We start from the raw sequence: 22,540 nt of genomic DNA, 5'->3' as shown, positions 1-22,540 counted from the left end.
ATAGCAACACAGTCAGTAGTACAGACGTCTCACAGCGTCAGCAACCAAGGCTCAAACTGTACCATGGCAGTGGTTTGTGTGGAGTTTTCCTTCAACTGCATGGATTTCCTTCAGGTCCTCCAATTTCCTCAACACATTCAAAGAAATCCAGTTGGTAGGTTCTTTGGTTCCCACTGTAAATGACCCCTAATGTAAGGAGATGGTAGGAGAACTCAGGTGGAGAACGAGAACATGAAAGAGAATAAGATCATAAGATATAGAAGCAGAAATAGGAGGCCAATTGTCCCATTGAGCCTACTCCACTATTTCATCATGGCTGATCCAATTTTCCTCTCAGTACCAATCTCCTGCCTTCTCCTCGTGTCCCTTCATACCCTGACCAATCAAGAATCTATCAACCCCTGCCTTAAATATACATAAAGATGGTCTCAACAGCTGCCTGTGGCAAAGAATTCCACAGATTCAACCACTCCCTGGCTTAAGAAATTACTCCTCATCTCTGCTCTAAAAGAAGCTTTCTTCTATTCTAAGACTGTGGTTTTAGAGTCTCCCAGCATAAGAAACATCCTCTCCACATCCACTCTACCAAGGCCTTTCACCAACCAATAGGTTTTAATGAAGTTACCCTTAATTCTTATGAATTCTAGTGCATATAAGTACAGAACCATTAGACGTTCTTCATATGAAAAGCCATACAATCCAGGAATCACTTTCGTGAACCTCCCTTGAACCCTCTATAGTTTCAGCACATCCTTCCTACGATGAGGGGCCCAAACCTACTCACAATACTCCATGTAACACATCACCAGTGCTTTATAAAGTTTCAATATCACATCCCTTTTTTATATACTATTTCTCATGAAGGGAATACTAACACTGCGTTTACCTTCCTCGCCACAGACATCCTGCAAATTAACCTTTAGGGAACCCCGCACAAGGACTCACAAATTCCTCTGCTCCTCAGTTTTCTGTACTGTCGCCACATTTAGAATATAGTCAACCCTTTCATTTCTTTTACCAAAGTGCATGACCATACTCTTCCCATCTGCCAATGGGTTATAGGAAAATAAATGGGGGAGTGGAATTGCTCCAAGTGTTGGTATCGACTAATGAGCAGAATGGCTGTCCATGTTTAAACAAGTATGAGATACAATATGAGTGACGACCTATATAACACTGAAGTACCAGCATAAATAATTTAGAAACATAGAAAACCTACAGCACAATACAGGCCCTTCGGCCCACAAAGTTGTGAAGAGCATGTCCCTACCTTAGAAATCATTAGACTTACCCATAGCCCTCTATTTTTCGAAACTCCATTTATCTATCCAAAAGTCTCTTAAAAGACCCAATTGTATCCGCCTCCACCACCATTACCAGCAGCCCATTCCACGCACTCACTACTCTCTGTGTAAAAAAACTTACCCCTGACATCTCCTCTGTACCTACTCCCCAGCACCTTAAACCTGTGTCCTCTTGTGACAACTATTTCAGCCCTGGAAAAAAGCCTCTGACTATCCACACGATCAATGCCTCTCATTATCTTATATACCTTTATCAGGTTACCTCTCATCCTCTGTCACTCCAAGGAGAACAGGCTGAGTTACCTCAACCTATTCTTATAAGGCATGTTCCCCAATCCAGGCAACATCCTTGTAAATCTCCTCTGCACCCTTTCTATGGTTTCCACATCCTTCCTTTAGTGAGGCGACCAGAACTGAGCACAGTGGGGTCTGACCAGGGTCCTATATAGCTGCAACATTACCTCTCAGTTCCTAAATTCAATTCCACGATTGATGAAGGCCAATACACCATATGCCTTCTTAACCACAGAGTCAACCTGCACAGCTGCTTTGAGTGTCCTATGGACTTGAACCCCAAGATCCCTCTGATCCTCCACACTGCCAAGAGTCTTACCATTCTTTAAGTCTCTGGAAGACTCTTGAACATACAACATAATTGAAAGTAAAGCAGCTCACATTATATCAAAGCTGCCTAATTAATTCCTTCCTGCATACACAAACTTTTGGCAGCATAAACAAAATTCATTCAAGACAGTATCACATAAGGCAACCATTACACGTTCTGTTGAACACTGAGATGACAAAGTCGGTAAGAAGAATACCAAAAGGCCAAAGAGTTGTTAGGAATTTATTCTTTTGAGGTGAGTGGGGGTTTTTTTTTTGAAAAAAGCATAACCAGTATTCTAGAATACAGATGTAGTTTCTGCCCACAGGTGCCTAGAAAGCTAGATACCCTCAGTAGTATCTTGCAAGGATAGGAAAAAGATTTGCTAAATGATCACTCCTCAAATATAGATGAGGCAAGGTCATTTGCTTTTAATTATTGTTAAATTGCAGCACAAGCCTATTCTGACAAGCACTGGTCAGCACAGCAGTTAGCATTACTGCTTCTCAGCTCTAGATTCTCTGGTTTGATCCTAGCTTCAGGTGCTGTCTGCGTGGAGACTGCACACGCATTTCAATGAGATGATCTCGTTTCTTCCCACATCCAAAGTTGGCTGGTAAATTAATTAGCTGCAGTCAAAATGAATCAAAGGGAAGTTATAGGTATTTCAGAGAGAAGAGGTTGGAAGACTAGATGGAAATACAGTGAAATACTGATTAAATTTATTTCAGCATCATTATTCCTTAAATGATAACAAATTTGCATCAATAAAAAATCCTACCAAACTTCTCAATACACTATTTGATCATTAATTAAATGCTATGACTTTATTTTTAAGTTAGATAATAGATGCCAACCAATTCTATAAAAGATGTTCAAGCAGTCTACATTTTCCGCAAATCAATGACTTCATTTTTTTTTAAGAAAATGATCTCAACATATAAGGATACCAGACTTGGATACCATAACATGTATCCTTTTACACACTCCACAACAATTTTTTTAAAAAAAATTCAAAATTTTACCTCGTGACAGGCAAGATGCACATCTTTAATAATACAGGTGCCATCTGATAACACAAGTTGTTTTAGTAAGAGGCAAGCAAGCTCCAATGTAGCCAGGCGGATTTTGGCATCTATGAAAAAGAAAAATATTTACGGTATCAGCAACATATATTCAAGCAACAATAAACTTTCTATATGCAAATAAGATGTCAAACAAGCTTAATGTAACTTATACTTTTTCAACAAATGTTCAACCATCAATTCAATATGTCAGCACTCATATTTTGGGAGCAAGCTCAACTCTAAGACAGAATAACTCTGGTACAAATTACTCCAATATATATAAACATACATTGACCCTCTAGTACAGCAGGAAAGGACTTAGAGGAGGCATCTTACAACAAAAAATTTAAACTAAGGTTGGATCTACAATTACAGCTGAACACAAATGATCTATGGCATTGTTTTAAAGAAAATCTTTGGCAATATACTTCAAGCAACAATTCTAGAGCTTACAATCTCACATTGCTCTTAATGTGTGAAAACTGGCAGCATCATTTTCTATGTTATAAAAGTACCACATTTCAAAATATAATTAGCTGGAAGTACTCTGCAAAATGTGTGAAAGGTGATGCAGAAATGCAGGTCTCTTATGCTGCATGGGTATTTAGAGCATTTATTTCAACAATAGCTCAAAAGGTTTGTTATAAAGGCTGCTTCAGGTAGATATTACGAAAACTGTCTTCATTAAAATAAACTGCTGCCAACATATGCATTACAGAGTAAACACACAAAAATTGTCAGAGGAACTCAGCAGTCAGGCAGTATCTACGGAGAGGAATAAAAAAAATGACATTTCAGGTCAAGATTTTTCATCAAAACAGAATTGGTTCCTTAAAAATTTAGTGATTTCATGCAAACTTTTGTGGATTTGGTCGTAACTAACCAGGAACATGTGTACGTGAAAACAGAGATTTACAAGTTCTCCTCAGGGTAGGAAATAAGGAACCTGGCAACAAAACCACAGAGTAAAGGATCAGCAATTTGCACTAGGTTAAGGTGAATAACTGAATTCACTATTTATTAAAAATGGAGGGATTAAATGTATTGAATGGTCCATCAAATGAGCTGCTTTTGCTGAATGGTGCATAGATTCCTAGGATTTTGCTGCTGCACTCTTCCAGGAAAGTGGAAAGTACTCCATGCATTCTGGGTCAAAGCTACAAATGCACTTAACAGCAACTACGAGCGTAACTACAGAAATGGCTTAATTTCTACTTCAGATGTCTCTCTTTTTCCTTTACAGAGTGGATGGGGTTCTGGTGGAGACCGTGACCTGGAGCTACACTCTGCGGTGGTGGGATTGGCTCCCAAGGGCTTACGACCAACCACTTCTCGAAATTCCAAGGATGCGGCCTAGAAGACAAGTGAGTCTTCAGGGTGCTGGTGCCAACCGACTGAAGCGTCACAGCAGAAAACAGAACATCAGGGAAAAGCGGATCAGCTATCGGTCGCTCTGTACTCGGCGAATCACGCTCTCTCTTATTGCTGGGGGAGAGTTTGTTGCCAATTCTAGACTCAGAGAAGTCAGAAAAAAAAAGTAACACTACAGACTTTCACTGCAAATGAGCAAGTTGGTTTTTCACATCTCTCCTCTCACTGTGAAAGGGAGACACTCCTCTTTTCCTTTATGGGGGAGGGGTAGAGGGGGAGAGGGGAAGGGGGGAGAGGGGGGCAGGAGAGGGAGAGGGCGCGCGCGCCAGTGGTATGTTGAATTGTCTGGTGAGCGATTAGTTTTTGTTATACTGCAGACCATGGGCCTTCTTGGGGGCTTTGCTATTGCTTGCTTGGTGGGTGCAGGGTGCTGATGCTCTTTCATGCAGAAGTGTGGGGATATGAGGGTCGTTGTTTTGCGTGTGCATGGAAGGGAAAGCAGAGGCCTTTGGTGTTCTAAAGTTTTTACTGTCACTCATTCAATGGGGCACACATGTTTTCATGTACATCTGCAAAGAACAAGAATTTCAGGATGTATATTGCATATATTTCTCTGATATTAAATGGAACTATTAAAACTACTGCAAGGTAGATAAAATAGAAAGTGATGTTCCAAAATAAAAATCCCTGCCATATTTGGCAGACAATTGTATATTAAACTATTGGAATGCATCAAGACAGAACAGATGCAACATCATGGAAAGAATTCAAATGAAGAAAATGATGACAAGTTTTGCTCTAGTTAGTGTTGATAAGAATATCAGAATATTTGCATAGATGTAGGAGGCTGCATTTGACCCAAAATCTACCAACTTAATTTTCCTCCTTTTTTTGTTCATCTGCCTCCATTCATCATCCACCTGCTCAGTTTCCCAACTCCTCTCTCCTCTTTTCGATTTGCCCATCCTGATGCAGGGTCTTAACCACAAATATGACAATTCCACCCATCGCTCCATAGACGCAACACAACACGCTGAGTTCCTCTAGCAGACTGGTGGCTGTTTCATAAACCAAGTTCATTCTCTTTGGCAATAAATTGCAAACCACATTCAGAATAACAAGAAAGGAAACAAGAGTGTTTGTCTAAGATTGCAGATGGGGCAAAATAGAAACATTTGCATTGCTTTACTCCTGACCCAGAATTCTTGATGTTGAAATTGTGAAATGGAGAATTACTTTCTTTCCCAGCATTAACACTTATTATGTTGTTGGGCACAAAATCCAGATTAAACAAAATAATAAGCAATGGAAAAATATAGTACACCAATGCTGTACCAAACCAGCTTCACAAAACACATGATAGTGGCAGGCCTGTGTTTGCCTGGCCGATTCCAAAACGAAAAGCATTTATTCTTAAAAAGTCATAAACTTTGCTCCATTTGGTTCCAAGCCAAAAAAAACTTCCTAAAAATTATTTGCAGCTTAATACATTTTGAGTTGTCTGCATAATCAAAACATCCTAAAATCAAACATTGTTTTATTTATGCTTCCAAAAGCTCAACTCATTTATATATTACAGTATACTAATGCAAAAACATGTTTTCCCATTTGTTATTTTAAATAAAGACTGGCACTTTTATTTATGACCTAATGTGCTTTACAGCCAAGAAAAATATTTTTGACATATAATTACCACTTTATTTAAGAAACACAGACACACAATTTTCACATTGCTTGCTCCTACAACATTAATGACCAGACAAGCTAATTTTTAGTGATGCTGATTGCAGAGAGCTTCAAGAACTGATCAGGTCTCAGGTTTACATTTCATCTACAACATGGCATCCCCAAGACTGAGGCACTTGCTCAGTATATCACTCACTGTCAATCTAGAATTCTGTGCTCAAAGCTGTGGAGAGAGGTACCATTAGTACAGGCGAGTCATGACTAACACTACTGAAAATGGAATAGGTGTGAACATTATCAACATTCTGGAATTTTCTTTAAGCACAATGCTAAGATTCCCGCAAGCTCTATCAGTTTTCTTTAAAGCGTGTTGATTGCATTTCAGTTTTCTCCAAAATGCTGAAGATTGAACCACTAAGGCAACAATAAGTTACTCCATTTTTTTTAAGCTTACCATTCTATTAGAAGTAGAAATCTGAATATCAAATAATAACACGAGGAAATGTACTCACCAGAACGTGTTGCTTGGTTCATTATCTTAATGAGTCTTTCTGCTAGTATATGACTATATGAGCTCTTCTCCTTAGCATCCTCTGGAGGAATCTGGATCTTTTCCAGCAGGTCTTGGTCAATACCTAAATGATACTAAATTACTAAATGCTTTGAATCATCACTTAACTTGTTAACCTTCACTCATATGGTATCAATTTTTGGTTGGAAGTTTCATGCAAAACTTCCAAAGAAGTCACTCCTATAAAATGAACATGAAATTTAACTCCATGCATGAATAATGATAACTGTTTAACTACGATCCCTATGTACAAAACTATAATCAGAGTTTTGAAATGCAGAAACACATACATGCCTGTTCTGAAGTTGTTCCCCCTCATGTTCCCCTTAACATTTCACTTCTCACCTTTAATCCATGACCTCTTGTTGTTGTCCCACCCAACCTCAGTGGAAAAAGCCTGCTTGCATTTACCCCATCTATACTCAATTTTGTAAACATTCTTCAAATCTCCCCTGAATCTTCTATGATCTTGGGTATAAAGTTCTAACCTATTAAATCTTCCCTTATATCTGGTCCTCAAGACCTGCCAACATCCTTGTAAATCTTCTCTGCACTCTTTCCATTTATATCATTCCTATAGGTAGTTGACCAAAACTGGACAGAATACTCCAAATTAGGCCTCAATAATGTCTGATACAATTTCAACATAACATTCCAAATCATGTACACAATACTTTGATTTATAAAGCCAATGTGCCAAAAGCTTTTTTACGACCCTATCTACATGATGCCACTTTCAAGGAATTATTCATCCGTATTCCCAGATCTCTCTGTTCTATCACACTCCTTGGTGCCCTATTGCTCACCACGTAAGACCTAAGCTGGCTGGTCCTCCCAAAATTACAATATCTTACATTGATCTGCATTAAATTCCATCTGCCATTTTTCAGCCTATTTTTCTAACCAGTCCAGTTCCCATTGCAAGCATTGACAGTCTTCCTCGCTGTCCACTACATTCCCATTCCTGGTGTCATCCACCAATTTCCTGATCCAGTTTACCACATTATCATTGAAAATCATTTATATGGAGGACAAACAACAACAGACCCAAAACCAGTCCCTGCAGCACACCACTAGACACAGGCTTCCAGTCAGAGAGGGAATCATCTACTACCAGTCTCTGGCTTCTCCCACAAAGCCTCACCTTGAACGCCAAGCAACTGAACCTTCTTGACCAACCTCTCTCTGGGGACTTTGTCAAAGGGCTTGCTAAAGTGCATGTAAACAACATCCACTGCCATGCCTTCATCAACTTTCTGAGTAGCTTCTTTGAAAAACTCTATAAAATTGGTTGGGTATGACTTACCATGCACAAAGCCATGTTGACTATTCTCATTTAGTCCAACTTCTCGTACATCTGGTCCCTTAGAATCCTTACCAATAACTTTCCCACTACTGATGTCAGGCTCACCAGCTTATAATTTCATGGTTTATTTTTAGAGCCTTTCTTAAACAACAGAACAACATTTAGCTATTCTCCAATCCTTGTGCACCACACCGGTGGCAAAGGATGTTTTAAATATCTCTGCTACAGCCCCTGCAATTTCTGTACTATCCTCTCTCAGGGTCTGATGGAACACCTTGTCAGGCCCTGAGGATTTATCCACTTAATTTGCCCCAAGAGAGCAAACACCTCCTCCTCTGTAATCTGTACAGGGTGCATTACCTTGCTGTTGCATTACTTCAAATTTGTAGACCCTGTGTCCATCTTCCAAGAAAATACAGATGCAAAAAGTCCATTTAAGATCTCCCCAAACCCTTTTGGCTCCATACATAGATTTTCCACTCTGATCTTCCAGAGGACCAATTTTGTCCCTTGCTATCCTTTTGCTGTTAATATATCTGTATATTGTATTATATATTACATATTGTGCTTATTGTATATAACATAATGCAGAATAGAGAATAGATAATTTTTTTTCATAGAAGTGGGAAAGAGGGAAGAAGTAAATAATTATGTCAAAAATAACCATTTGGATCAGATAATATCTGTCAGGAACACAGCTTATGATATAACCGTTCATGGTTGAATGAGCAAAACGTATACAACAGGATCATTCGTATCAAATAGAAATAAATAAACTATGCTCTAAATTCTCCAACACCAGTTCTAGTTATGACAATTTTTCAAATCCAAATATTGACAAAACTTACCATTGTTGTGAGATATTGCAAAAAGAAGGCATAGCACAAACAGTGCATAATAGTCTTCTTCAAAGCATTCCAGTGCATTGTACACCATATCTAGAAAGGGCCTGCAAAATTGAACAGACAAAATAAGGATGAGAGTACAAAGGCCATGTCTGGGAAAATGAAACAGTATACAGAAAACTAAAGTCAGAACAGCATACCAGCATTTGGGTGAACATTTTCTTTTCTTCTTGACATGAGTTTGATCAAGCTAAGAAACAACTCTTGTCAGAAGTGAGTCATAATTTGAAGTAGCAAGTGAGTTGAAGAGGACAGACAGACATTGTTGCAATGGGGAGCTACTTGAAAAGAACAGGTCTCAATATAAGTGACTTATATTTGAGCTAATACAAAGGGTGGTGTAAGCAGAGCAGCCATTGTTAAAGTGGTCTAGTACAGAGGTAGTGCACTGAGAATGGATCTAGAGGTACTGGTATGCTCTTTGTGGAAGATGTGGAAACTCTGGGAGACCTCAAGTCTCCCTGGTAACTACATCCATACTAAGTGCATTGAGCTTCAGATCCTTAGAGAGTGTGTTAAGGAACTGGAGCTGCAGCTCGAAGACCTTCCCCTCAATAATAAACAAACTGCTTTGGTTACTGATTGGAGGCAGGGGGACCTACCGGGAAAAGCAGAAGTGACTGGGTCTGTCCCTCTAGTTCTGCAGCTCAGAGGGGGTGTGGTGAAGAGGAGTGCAGTAGTGACAAGGGATTCCACAGTTAGAGAAGCAGGCAGAAGATTCTGTAGATGTGAAGATGTGAAAAAGAAATCTGGATGGTATTTTGCCTCTCAGGTTCCACAGTCAGGGATGTTTCAAATCGTGTCTACAGCCTTCTAAAGGGAGAGGGTGAGCAGGCAGAAGCCATGACATATGCTGGTACCAGCAACAAAGGTAGGAAAAGGGAGGAGGTCCTGAAGAGAGAATATAGGGAGTTAGGTAAAAAGCTGAAAAGCAGGACCTCAGAGAAGTAATCTCCGGATTGCTGCCTGTACCATGCACCAGTGAGGATAACAATAGGATGATCTGGCAGATCATTGGTGCAGGGACAGGGTTTCAGATTTCTGTATCATTGGGATCTCTTCTGGGGAAGATATGATCTGTACAAAAAGGACAGGTTCCATCTGAACCTAAGGGGGACTAATATTCTTATGGCCAATTTTACTAGAGCTGTTCGGGAGAGTTAAACTAATTTGGCAGGGGATAGGAACCAGAGTTATAGGGCTTAGGATGGGACAGCTGGTATATAAGTAGATGCAGTGTGTAATGAGACAGTGAAGAAGGACAGGCAGGTATGACATTGTAGGCATCACTGAGTCATGGCTGAAAGAAGATGATAATTGGAAGCTTAACATCCAATGATTCACATTGTATCAGAAGGACAGGCAGATCGCAGAAGGGGTGGGTAACTCTTGGTAAAAAATGAAATCAAAGCCTTAGAAATAAGTGGCATAGGATCAGAAGATGTAGAATCCTTATGGGTAGAGTTTAGAAACTGCAAGGGTAAGACGACCCTGATGGGAGTTACATATAGGGATCCGACTCATAGCCAGGATGAGGTATACAAATTACAATGTGAGACAGAAAAAGCATGTAAAATGATAGTGATCGGGATTTCAAAATACAGGTAGATTGGAAAAATCAGATTGATGCTGAATTCCAAGAGAGGGAATTTGTAGAATACTTATGAGATGGCTTTTTAGAGCAGCTTGGGGTTGAGCAGACTAGGAGAACAGATTAGGTGTTATTTGATGACACAGGTTTGATTAGGGAGCTTAAGGTACCCTTAGGAGTCAGGGATCATAATATGATTGAATTCACTCCGCAGTTTGAGAAGATAAAGTCAAATGTAACAGTATTCCAGTGGAGTAAAGGGAATTATAAAGTCATGAGGAGGGAGCTACCTAAAGCGGAAGCAGACATTAGCAGGAATCCTTGTGAAGAACACCCTAAAGGTTAACTTGTGGTGAGGAAGACAAATGTAATGTTAGTATTTATTTCAAGAGGGCTGGAATACAAGAGCAGGGATGTGATCCTGAGGCTTTATAAGGCTGGTGAGGCCTCACCTTGAGTATTGTGAACAGTTTGAGCTCCTCCTCTAACAAAGGACGTGCTGGCATTGGAGAGGATCCAGAGGAGGTTCTCAAGGATGTTTCTGGGAATGAAAGAGTTATCATACGAGGAACATTTGTTGGCTCTGAGTCTATACTCGCTGGAATTTAGAAGGATGAAGAGGGATATGATTGGAAGTTTTTGAATATTGAAAGGCCTAGACAGAACAGATGCAAATAGAATGTTTTCCATGGTGGGGAAGTCTAAGTCAAGATGGCGCAACTTCAATATAGAGGGGCATCCATTTAAAACAAAGATGTGGAGAAATTTCTTTAGCCAGAGGGCGGCAAATTTGTGGAATTTATTACCACAGGCAGCTGTGGAGGCCAGGTCACTGAATGTAGGCAGAGCTTGATAGGTTCTTGATTGGACACAGCATCAAAGGTGACAGGGAGAAGGCCGGGGTGTGGGGCTGAGGAGGGGAAAAAATGAAACAGCCATTTTTGAATGGCAGAGCAGTTTCAATGGGCCAAATGCTTCTGCTATGTCCTATGGGGTCTTATAGATAAAAGAATAAATTTACTCTGAACTTTGATCCTTGCTAATGTCCCCTTCCAATGAAGGATCAAAGTTCAAAGATAATGGCAGAACAGCAATGGGTGAAATTTCTGGGAGCTATTCAGGAAGTGCAGGATAGATACACTGCAAAGATTTAAGTATTCTACAGGGAGAAAAGGAATCATGGAAAGTTGGAGGATTGGAAAGCTTTAAAAAACCTACAGAAGGCAACTAAGAAAACATAAGGAGAGAAAAGATAAAAGATGACATTATGCTAGCTAATAATATGAAAGAGGATACCAAAAGTTTTTTTTCAGATATGTGAAGAGTAAAAGAGAAGCGAGAGGGAATATCAGACCGCTGGAAAAATGTTGCTGACAGGTAGTAATGTGGGACAATTTACAACTTATGGTAGTAATGTGAACAAATTTCAAAAGTATCTTGCATTGAGTCTTCACTGTGGAGGACACTAACAGTAAGCCAGAAATTCGAGTGTGGGGGTAAGATGTGACTACAGTTACTATTTGTAAGAAGGAACTTGGGAAGCTGAAAGGTCTGAACATACACAATTCTACTGGACCAGATGGACCCACACTCCAGGGTTCTGAAAAAGGTAGCTGAAGAGGAATTTGTAATAATCTTTCAAGAATAACCAGATTCTGGAATGGTTCCTGCGTTTCAGAAAATTGCAAATTTCACTCCATTCTTCAAGAAGGGAGAGGGGTAGAAGAAAGGAAATTTTAGGTCAGTTAGCCTGACTTTAGTGATTCAGTCCTGATGAAGGGTCTTAGCCGGAAACATCAACTGTTTGCTCTTTTCCATAGATACTGCCTGGCCTTTTGAGTTCCTCCAGCATTGTGTGTGTGCTGCTTGGATTTCCAGCATCAGCAGATTTTCTCTTGTTTGGAGTCCATTATTAAGGATAATGTTTCGGGATACTTGGAGACACATGAGAAAAAAGGCCAAAATTTTGTGTTTTCATGGTTTTCTTTAGGGGAATTCTTGCTGACAGATTTGATGGAACTCTTTGAGGAAATCATAGGCAGGGCAGACAAAGGAGAGTCAGTGGATGTTGGTTACTTGGATTTTCAGAGGACCTTTGACAAGGTGCCACAACTGAGGCTGCTTAACGAGAACCCATTATACCCTAGGAAAGATACTAGCATGGATAGAAGATTGGCTGACTGTCAGGAGGCAAAGAGTGGGAATAAAGGGGGCTTTTGTTGGTTGGCTGCTAATGGCTAGTGGCATTCCGCAGGGGTCAGTGTTGGGATCACCTCTTTTCATTTATATGTCAATGGTTTGGATGATGGAATTGATAGCTAGGAGAAAGGGCAAAGGAGTGGCAGATGGAATATACTGCTTGGAAGTGTTTGGTTATGCAGTTTGATAGAAGAAATAAAGACATAAACTATTTTCTAAACGGGGAGAAAATTCAAAAATCAGACGTGCGGTGCAAAGGGACTTGGTAGTAAGGAAGGTAAATGCAATGTTTGCATTCATTTCAAGAGGTCTGAAATATAAGAGCAAGACTGTAATGCTGAGGCTTTATAAGGCATTGGTTAGACCTCACTTGGGGTATTTTGTTTTGGGCCCCTAAACTAAAAAGATGTGCTGGCATTGGAGGGGGTCCAGAGGAGAATCATGAGAACGATCCCAGGAACGAAAAGGATTATCACAGTAGAAGCTTTTGATGGCTCAGTACTTACACTTGCCAAAGTTTAGAAGAATGGGGTGGGGGGAGGAATCTCACCGAAACCTGTCGAATATTGAACAGCTTAGATAGAGATGCAGAGGATGTTTCCTAGAGGGCTATCAGAAGACATCCATTTAGAACAGAGAAGAGGAGGAATTTCTTTTGCCAGCAGTTAGTGAGTCAGCAAAGTTCATTGCCACAGACGGCTGTGCAAGACCAAGTCTGTGAGTATAATTAAAGCAAAGGTTGATGAGTTCTTGATTAGTTAGGGCATTAAAGGTTATGAGATGAAGACAGGAGAATGGGATTGAAAGGGATAATAATGATGGAATGGCAGAGCAGACTCGATGTGCTGAATGGTTTAACTCTGCTCCTATGTATTATGGTCTATTTTCCTTTAGACCCTCCTTCCCGTTTAAGTTCCTTTACTACATTTAATTTACCTTTTGTTTCTTCAAAGGCTTCTTTTTTACTCATTAATCTTTCATGATTTGTTACTATAACAGCTTCCCAATAACAAATATCAGTTGTTGGTAATATGCAGAATGCCTCACTTACTGATTATAACACAACACTTAATTTGCATGATCAGGTCCATGTTGGCTCCTAGAAAATAATTGCTTTAGTCACTTTTCCCCTTTTGTATTTCCCTGCAATTTATTCTCTTCAGATGGCCGTCTGCTTTCCTTTTTGATTCTCTTTGCAACCTTTCTCTACTATAAAAATCTAGTTACAGTAGTCAATTAACCTTTCAGCTCACTGTTGGGATTTGGGGAACAAATCAGAACACTTGGCAGAAATCCATGCAGTTGTGGGGTAAACACATCGGAGATCACAACTGAACCCACGTCCCCTGGATTTCTGAAATAGCACTAATTCACCATTGCCCTTGAAATAACACTGCCATGATCTCATATTCTGATGACAACAATGAGAACGTATTGGGAATTTTAGAGAAAATACCACAAAAAAATTTAGATCCATTCCAATATGTAGTCACTCTGAATGCATACTTCAGCAATATCCCAATAGTATGATATCCATGTACAAGTACTAATAGCACTGCTGTTGTTCACTTTATTATATTCCAACATGCACTGCACAACTCTGCACTAGAAATTTATATAAACAAAAGATTTAACAATGCATCGGATGTCAGCCATTGCAAAACTATTTATTATTACTTTTGACAAACACAAATTTGCTTTAGTGCTTTAATGAATATTTGGTTCAGAAGCAAAAATACTTAACAGCTTGAAGTTTTAAATATTTATTTTAAAAAGTATCTAAAATGGCAGCCATGGCAGGATTGGGCCTCCCAGATAACATACATTTCTCCTTTGGTTCCAACTCTAGCTGTTTATTTTTCATCTTCTCTCACTCTGGTTGAATACAGTAGTATCACAGCTACAAAAATTAAGTTTACCTTCTCTTTGGATTGTTAGTCCTTGTAGCAGCTGCAGTCTTCTCTTCATCTGTGGTATTTTGTTCGGTCAAGCCTGAAGGCTGGGTGCCAGATATCTTGCATCGCTCCATAATAACCATTTCAATTTCTTTAAATAAGAAAAACACAACTTTACTTAAACTGATAACTATCTTGTGTACATGTATTGTCTTGAAATATTATGTAAAGTCCAATTAAAGTAGTAAATACATATATTCAAAATTAGTAACACTACTGAAATGAAGAGGTTAGTTATGTAAATTCATTAGGAAGGCTCTGCTTCAATGATCATTAATATTTTTGACAGTCTAAGTTTACCTGAATAAATGGATTTTCTGTTTTTTGAAATGCTTGGAACCAACTAAGATCAAGTAATTCCCTACCACTAAGAATTTCCAGGAAGTTCTTCTACAGTATTGTTACACAGCAGAGTTATAATTAGTCTCCTTTTTGCCAATAGTTTATTCACTAATTAAGTGGAAAAGGTAATTCAAGTCTGAAGTGTATAAATTCTTGGAAGATGCTAAGTTCTCAATTTTTCAAATGCAAACACAAGGACTCAAATACTTGCACTAATGGCACTTTGTGCATTACTGTGATATTCTGGTGCTGCTGCAACTTATTTTCTGCTACTTAATACTTTAATATTAATACTTTAATACTGTTTTTCTATTACAGTCTCGTTCTTATCTACTGCTTTGTTTGATTGCCTGAGAGGAAGCCAAACAGAATTTCATTTTACCTATGTATAATGACAATAATGATCATTCAGTTCAAGGCTCTGGACAAAGTGAAGCCCCTCCAACTTTGCAATACAGTACAATTGTTTTTTTTCCCAAAATAGAAGATCCATGCTTAACAAAATCAAATCTATAACAATTAAACCACTGGTATTAAGTGACTAAACAAATTTGACCTTTCTGAAGGTGAGGTCTTCTGAATTATCCAATGAGTTTTCCTAATTCTGCTTGACCAGGACTCTGCTACTGATCATCAAATTGCCAATTACTCGACTACAGCTTTTTTTTTCTTCCTCCGATTACAAATTTTGCTTCAATATATTCTCAGAGTTCGATTGCATAAGAGTGTGTTCCACATGGACGGCCCCAAGCTTCTAGTTATTTGTCATTTTCATCCTCTATTCTTCTGACATTCTAGTCTCCCTATTTTTGGCCTCATACTGTCCAATAAAAGCTAACAGAAGCTTGAGAAAAAAAACAACTCATCTTGAATGCAAGCATTTCAGATAATTGGTATTGCAAATATATGTCAGAACTGGCCAGTTTAAATGCGGGTAACACTAGGATAGTGGATGGGGTTATGTGCTTGGTTGATTGTACCAGTTTTGTGGTGAAACAGCAGTGTTGGCATTGGCAGCTGGTCACCCTACATGGTGGTATTCACTGAGCCAGGCTATCACCTGTTTCTCTCCACAGAAGCTGCTTGACCTGCTGTGCTGCCAGCATTCTCAGCTTATATTCCCAATTCCCAGTATTTTCAGTTTCTTTCCCCTTTTGCAATTTCTAGTAAGTTCTGAAACAATTTAATTTTTCTTTCCAAAGATATTGCCTGTACTGCTGGGTTTCCCAAAATTTGCCTTTATCTCAGATTTGCAACAAATGTTTTCTTCTGTATTTTCATTTTATTCTGCTGCTCTGTTGTTCTACTTACACCTACTGCAGACAGATCAGATACATTAATAGATACTTGCTACGCCATCACTCAGCCAGCACTATTCTGTAATCTTGGTCTCCACCCAGTTGCGACCAGTTCCTTTGTCCTTCCCCACTCTGCAACTTAAAACAAGACTATTTTCTGATGTTTGTTAGTTCTGACTAGTCACTGAGCTGAAACATTAAGGACATAGAGGTATGTGTCCTCATCTCTTTTTCTTCGCTCAATGTTATTTCTAAGCGGCCAACCCAGATGAGCATGTCACCGCCATCAGAGATGATCATAAAGTGTAGACAACAGTGTACCAAAAAGGCGATCTTGGTATTCCTAAACTGGAAATTATGGATGAACTGGAAGAGCCATAACCCTAATGAAGTCGCATACCAAGGCATTCAAATCAAAAATGATCTTCGTAAAGCTATCAAGAGAAAATACCACTCCAAAATTGAGTTCCAAATTTTACCTAAAATTCCTTATCTTCACCTTCCAGCCTTTTTTATCTTGTCAGACAAGTTTTCACAACTTACAACTTGATCCTACCACTGAACAGAAATCATCCCATTTTTGCAGAGATCATAATATCCTGGATATAGTAATCATTTTCCTAACACTCCTCCTTTGTTGCATCCCGTTCTTGGGCAATCATAAAATCCAACTGCCAGCACCTCCAATGTGCTACCCAACACTCCAACAAACACTAAGTGAAATAAATAAATATCTCTCTCTCTCTCTATCTATCTATATATATATGTTCTGATGCACTGCACTCATTTTATAAGTTTTGGTCTCGTTTACATTGGAAACATTGAACCCAGGTTAGGTTACCACTTTGTTGAAGAGGTTCATGGAAACTGACTATACACTGCAGTCCATCATCTCTGCTGATCCATCAAATGAAGCTGCTGTGCAGCCCTGAATGAACAGCAATCGCCTGCATAATTAATTGTGGGAAAATCTTAATTAAACTCCAAATCTTTACCATTTATTTGACCCTTCTACAGCTATTACTTCAGTTGCTTTACCATAAAATGCACCATTTGATTTTATTTCATGCTCTGTACCATTAAACCTGTACTATCAACCTAAAGTGCTCTAAAAGTTAATTTCTACTACTCGTAGAATCACCTCTCTGCGACCTGTTTGAAAATCATAGACTTTTACTTCAAAGTGACACCAGCAGTTGAGGAATTTATTCCCTGAAATTCTAATTCATTCCTCTAAAAATTAGTATACATTGTGGAATTTGATCTGTCAGCAATAGATTACTGATGTTATGCATTGAATGGTACATGGCATGAAAATATGCTCGTGTAAGACAGCATATTGGAGACATTACAGGCAATGCCAGAGATCTGTAGACTTCATATTAAAATTAAAATAAAACTATGTGAAGTTACAAGGTTAATTTAGAATTGCAGAACTGCAAAATAAATAGTTGCTATTTAATGCCAACTTACACAATTTGGTAAAGTTTGTGTATTCATGTAATAAATAGTAAAATTTTTTGAATTTTGAATTAAACTTTTAAATGAAAAAAGTAACTATCATCAGTGCAACTTGAGTTAGAGGAAGTACAGAAGCCTGAAGATGCACACTCAACATTTTAGGAAGAGCTTCTTCCCTTCCACCATCAGATTTCCGAATGGTCTGTGAACACTACCTCACTATTCCTCTTCTGCATTCTTTCTTTTTGTAACTTATAGTATTTTTTTGTCTTGTGCTGTACCACTGCCATATAAAAAACAAATTTCACAACATATGCCAGTGATAATAAAGCCGATTCTGATTCAGTGACTGCACCATTGGAGATAAAATGTAATCAATGGAGATTTGCAGTGTGCTGTGAGAATGTTCACTAAAGCTACAGCAGTTTACATGAATATTCATAACACACAATACCCACAGCAAAGTGAAAAACAGTTAAAGGGTATCTCTGGAAAGCTAATGTGTTTGTTTCAACTGAAAGCCACTCAGTATTTCAGCTATCCAAACATCAAAACTAATAAAGGGATTTACATAGATCCCTATCCAGATAGGTTACCAATACCCCATGTGGAATTCATTGCCAACACTTCCATACATGTTGTAGTAAATCAATGGTGACTTCTTTCTAAGTTAGCCAAACCACACTTGGTTATAGAAAACAATAATCTGATTTCAGATTCAGCATTACGCCATGAGGATGGAAAGTTTTAAATGCTTAATTAAAAGTCACAGAAAACCTTTGTTGCTAGTCTTCTGAAATGCAGAGCAGCTAATATCTTAGGTACTAATATGAGCTTCATGCTAAAGAGGAATTTAATCAACACTAGATTCTATCATTTGCAGATCTGACCATCTTCAACATGTCACATAATTAAATCAAGTGACTGCTTATACCTGACTACAAGGATGAAAAGATGGTACATTATACATTAGTGTTATTTTGTTATTTCATATGCATGCATTTCACAGCAAAAGTTTTTTTGTAATATATCACTGAAGGATCAACAGAGGGTTACAACTACCAATAACTCATGTGATAAGTTACCAATCTCATCTCCACAGTTTCATAAGGTGTAACCACGTCACAGATTGAAAGCAATAAACTAAAGCTACTTTCAATGCTCTTAACCCTTGTATTTGGGTACAGGTCAGTCTGGAAACAAATAATGAATCAGGCTGTGCAATTGGCAATAGTAAGTAGCAGCAAAATAGTCTCCAAATAATACAAGCTCAGCAGCTGTTTAATTTCTGAGACTTAAGTATTTTTGTATATAAAATAATTAGACAATATGTAAATTAATAAATGAAAATGATTGCTAAAGAAAATAGACCTTTCTAAAACTAATCAGGAGCTCTGTTGATTTCACATTAAAACTTAGTGTTCCTATACTTATGTACCTAATAAATAGTTGCAGATTAGTCAACAGTACCTTCAGATTCACTTGACCATCTTGAACCAGTTGAACCGATATATCAAGGAAAAAAGAATTAAGTTTTAAGAACATTTATACCCCACTGATTGTTGATAATGGATGCTGAAAGCAGAAATAAGTTTAAAAGTAGAGGCTGAAGATGAAATTGCTCCAACTTTTGCCCCATTTCCAACCCTCCCCACAACCCACTCAACAAATCTAGACTGAATCTCCCTCATTGTCCTAAACATCCAGAAATTATAGCAATGCAAATGCAATGAAGCTTAAATAAAAACAAGTAGATATTAGCACAAAAAGACAATGTAAAACAAGTGGCAAATAAAATCAGATGCAGACTGTAATTAAATACAAAATGTGCAAACCCATCTCAAAGGTGAATTAAAGAAAACATACACCAAATCTTTGAACTGACCAGATACACCCAAATATAGAAATAACCTCACTTTCTGCAATTTCTGCTAATGTTTATAGACACATGTACAAAGAAGATTATTTGTGCAAAAAGTGACAACATGCTTATGTTAAGTACCTTACAATTAAAAAGCCACAGGACGATGCTTTATATCTGAAATTGGCCTAATCACGTAACAGCTCTGAACAAGGTCTTAAATATTAACATTTTGTCTTGAATTCATTCATCTTTTTCTGCTGGGAATTTCTTGAAACTTTCTAAATCAATACTGAAATAGTTTAAAGGGAAAACTAACTCTCATGTGCAAGGATGAGGAAAAAAAGAATGGCAAAGATGCAGGTGAATGGTGAAACAAGGTGAAGGGCAAGGTGGGTGGGTCGGGGAAGGGAGATGAAGTGAGAAACTGGGAAGTGACAGGTAGAAAAGATAAAAGGCAGAAGGAAAACATAGTTTCACCTTAAGCGATTAGGTATCTTCCAATCTTCTATCTTCAATATTTGGAAAAAGTACTAGAGTCCTAGCTACAAGAAGTTCAGATTGGCACTGATGAACATAGGGAATCTACATGTTTAAAGGCCACGAAAAAGGCAGCACTGGATGTATGGTAACTTCTTGCAACATTTTAACTGTTCATTATTGCTGTAATATAGGAAGGATCTCTCTTCTGAGGAGAAATGGTACTTCCTTCATACTTTTACCAACAGATCTGCTGAAAAAAATTAATTTGTAATTTCCAATTGCACTGTCCCCGTCATGGACTTACCTCCCATCAGTTTTCAATAAGATTTTTAGGGATAAGAAGAATACAATAACACATTTAAGAGGAGACAGAAAAAATCCTGTCATGGTTCAAATAACCAGATTAAGGAAATCATGGGATATGAAGGTACCACTCAAAGACATCCAACTTAAACCAAAAAAAAATTAGTAGAGGTACCCAGGGGTTTGTGCAAGGCCCATTGTTAGTTGTCATCTATATCAATGGTTAGGATGAAAATACGTAAGTCTGCAGGTAACACTAAATTAGGCACTAATGACAATGAAGTTGATTATCATGATTTACAGAGGGATCTTGATCAACAGGGTACGTGGACTGTGGAATGCCAAATGGAGGTTGAGTGTGAGGTGTTGGATTTTATAGAAGGGTCCTGGGGTCTGTCGTAGAACAGAGGGACCTGGGACTACAAGTACATGATTCCCTGAACATGATATCAGCAGTTGACAGGGTTCTGACTGCATTCGGAATATTGAGTTCAGTTTTGGTCACCCTGCTAGAGGAAAAATACTATTAAGTTGGAAGGAATGTGGAAGTGATTTATGAGTTATGTGACTGTGACTGAAGACTTGATGTGGGGGCAAGTCATTTCTTACTAACTTGATTGACTTTTTCAAGGAGGTGACAAAAGTCAAAATCAGTTTTGTGGATGTTGTTAACATGCATTTTAGTACGATTTTTGACAAGGTCCGTCATGAAAAAACACCTCCTGAAGATTTAGATGCATGGGATTCATGGTGACTTGGCAGCGTGGATTCAGAATTGACTTTACCCACAGAAGAAAAAAGGTAAAGGTTAATGGGACTTGTTCTAGCTGGAGGTCTGTGTCTAGAGGGATCAATCCTAGGACATCTGCTGCTTTGTGATACCTAAATTAAATGGATAAAAATTCAGATGGGTGTGCTAGTAAGTTTGCAGATAATATTAAGATTGGTGGTACTGTGGATAGTGTAGAAGGCTGTCAAAGGATAAAGCAGAACATACTAAATCAGTTGCCGATATCGATGGACAAATAGTAGATGGAGTTTAACCCAGCTAAATGTGAAGTAGTGCATTTTGGGAAATCAAATATAAAGGGACAGAACACTGTTAATGGCAAGACCATTAATTGTATTGAGGGGGTGATTTTAGAGATGTTTCAAATCATGGAGGTCATTGCAGTCTTTTTTATTGGGGTGGGGGAATCTAGGACTAGAGGGCACAGGCAGGAGAGTTATTGAATAGGAACCAGAGGAGAAATTTTTCACTCAGAAGGTGGTCAATACATGGAATAAGTTGCCAGAAGATATCATCAAACTAAGTACACTAACAGCATTTGAAAAGGCACTTGGACGGGTACCCAGATAGGAAATATTAGAGAGATAAAGGCCAAACGCGGTCAAATGGGACTAGATGGGAATTCTGGTTGGACCAGATGGACCAGTTAGGCCAAAGGGCCCATTTCCATGCATATGGCTCTGCAACTAAATATCGGAAAAACTCCACATTGTTGCACATACACTCAATGGCCACTTTGTTAGGTACACCTGCTTATTAAAACAAACATCTAATCAGCTGATTATGTGACAGCTACTCAATACATAAAAGCATGCAGACATGGTCAAGAGGTTCAGTTGTTATTCAGACCAAACATGAAGAAATATGATCTAAGCATCTTTGACTATGGAATGATTGTTGGTGCCAGATGGGTGGTTTGAGTATCTTAGAAACTGATGTGCCTGGGATTTTCAGGCACAACAGTCTCTAGAGTTTACAGAGAAAGGTGTGAAAGACAGGAAACAAAATCATCCACTGAGCGGCAGTTCTGCGAGCTAAAATACCTTGTTAATGACTGAGGTCAGTGGAGAATGCCAGAGTGATTCAAGCTGACAGTAACGCAACAGTAATTCAAGAAACCATATGTTACAACAGTCGAGTATGGAACAGCATCTCTGAAGCCTTAAGGTGGATGGGCTGCAGCACAGAAGATCACAAATGTATACTTAATGGTCACTTTATTAGGTTTAAGTGGTACCTAATAACGTGGCCACTAAGTGTATAGCAAAAGAGAAGTACACAAATCAAGCTTACAAAGATGTATGAAAAAGGAACCACACATCAAATAGCCAGAGGCATCACAACAAACCAGCAAACAGAGCAAATAGATTTTTTAATAATATGCTTTTAAATGAAAAACACAACCCACCACTGCTGCAGATAAAAAACTGTCAGCACTGGGAT

At 38.5% G+C, this 22,540-nt stretch overlaps 1 protein-coding gene across 6 annotated transcripts in view; it reads right to left on the bottom strand.

Annotated features, from left to right (window-relative positions):
• The window catches only part of clec16a (C-type lectin domain containing 16A), a 241,706-nt gene that overhangs the window by 109,034 nt on the left and 110,132 nt on the right, over nt 1-22,540 (bottom strand). For all 6 annotated transcript variants that reach the window (XM_059979201.1, XM_059979202.1, XM_059979199.1 and 3 more), the window contains 4 exons: nt 14,524-14,650; nt 8,758-8,858; nt 6,545-6,667; nt 2,934-3,043 (listed from right to left, as the gene is read on the bottom strand). In XM_059979201.1, coding sequence (XP_059835184.1) covers nt 2,934-3,043; nt 6,545-6,667; nt 8,758-8,858; nt 14,524-14,650 — 461 coding nt within the window. The remainder of the gene's footprint in view (nt 1-2,933; nt 3,044-6,544; nt 6,668-8,757; nt 8,859-14,523; nt 14,651-22,540) is intronic.

The sequence above is a fragment of the Hypanus sabinus genome, chromosome 9, assembly GCF_030144855.1.
Source record: "Hypanus sabinus isolate sHypSab1 chromosome 9, sHypSab1.hap1, whole genome shotgun sequence".
Taxonomy (NCBI): Eukaryota; Metazoa; Chordata; class Chondrichthyes; order Myliobatiformes; family Dasyatidae; genus Hypanus; species Hypanus sabinus.
This window is presented reverse-complemented; position numbering and strand designations above follow the sequence as displayed.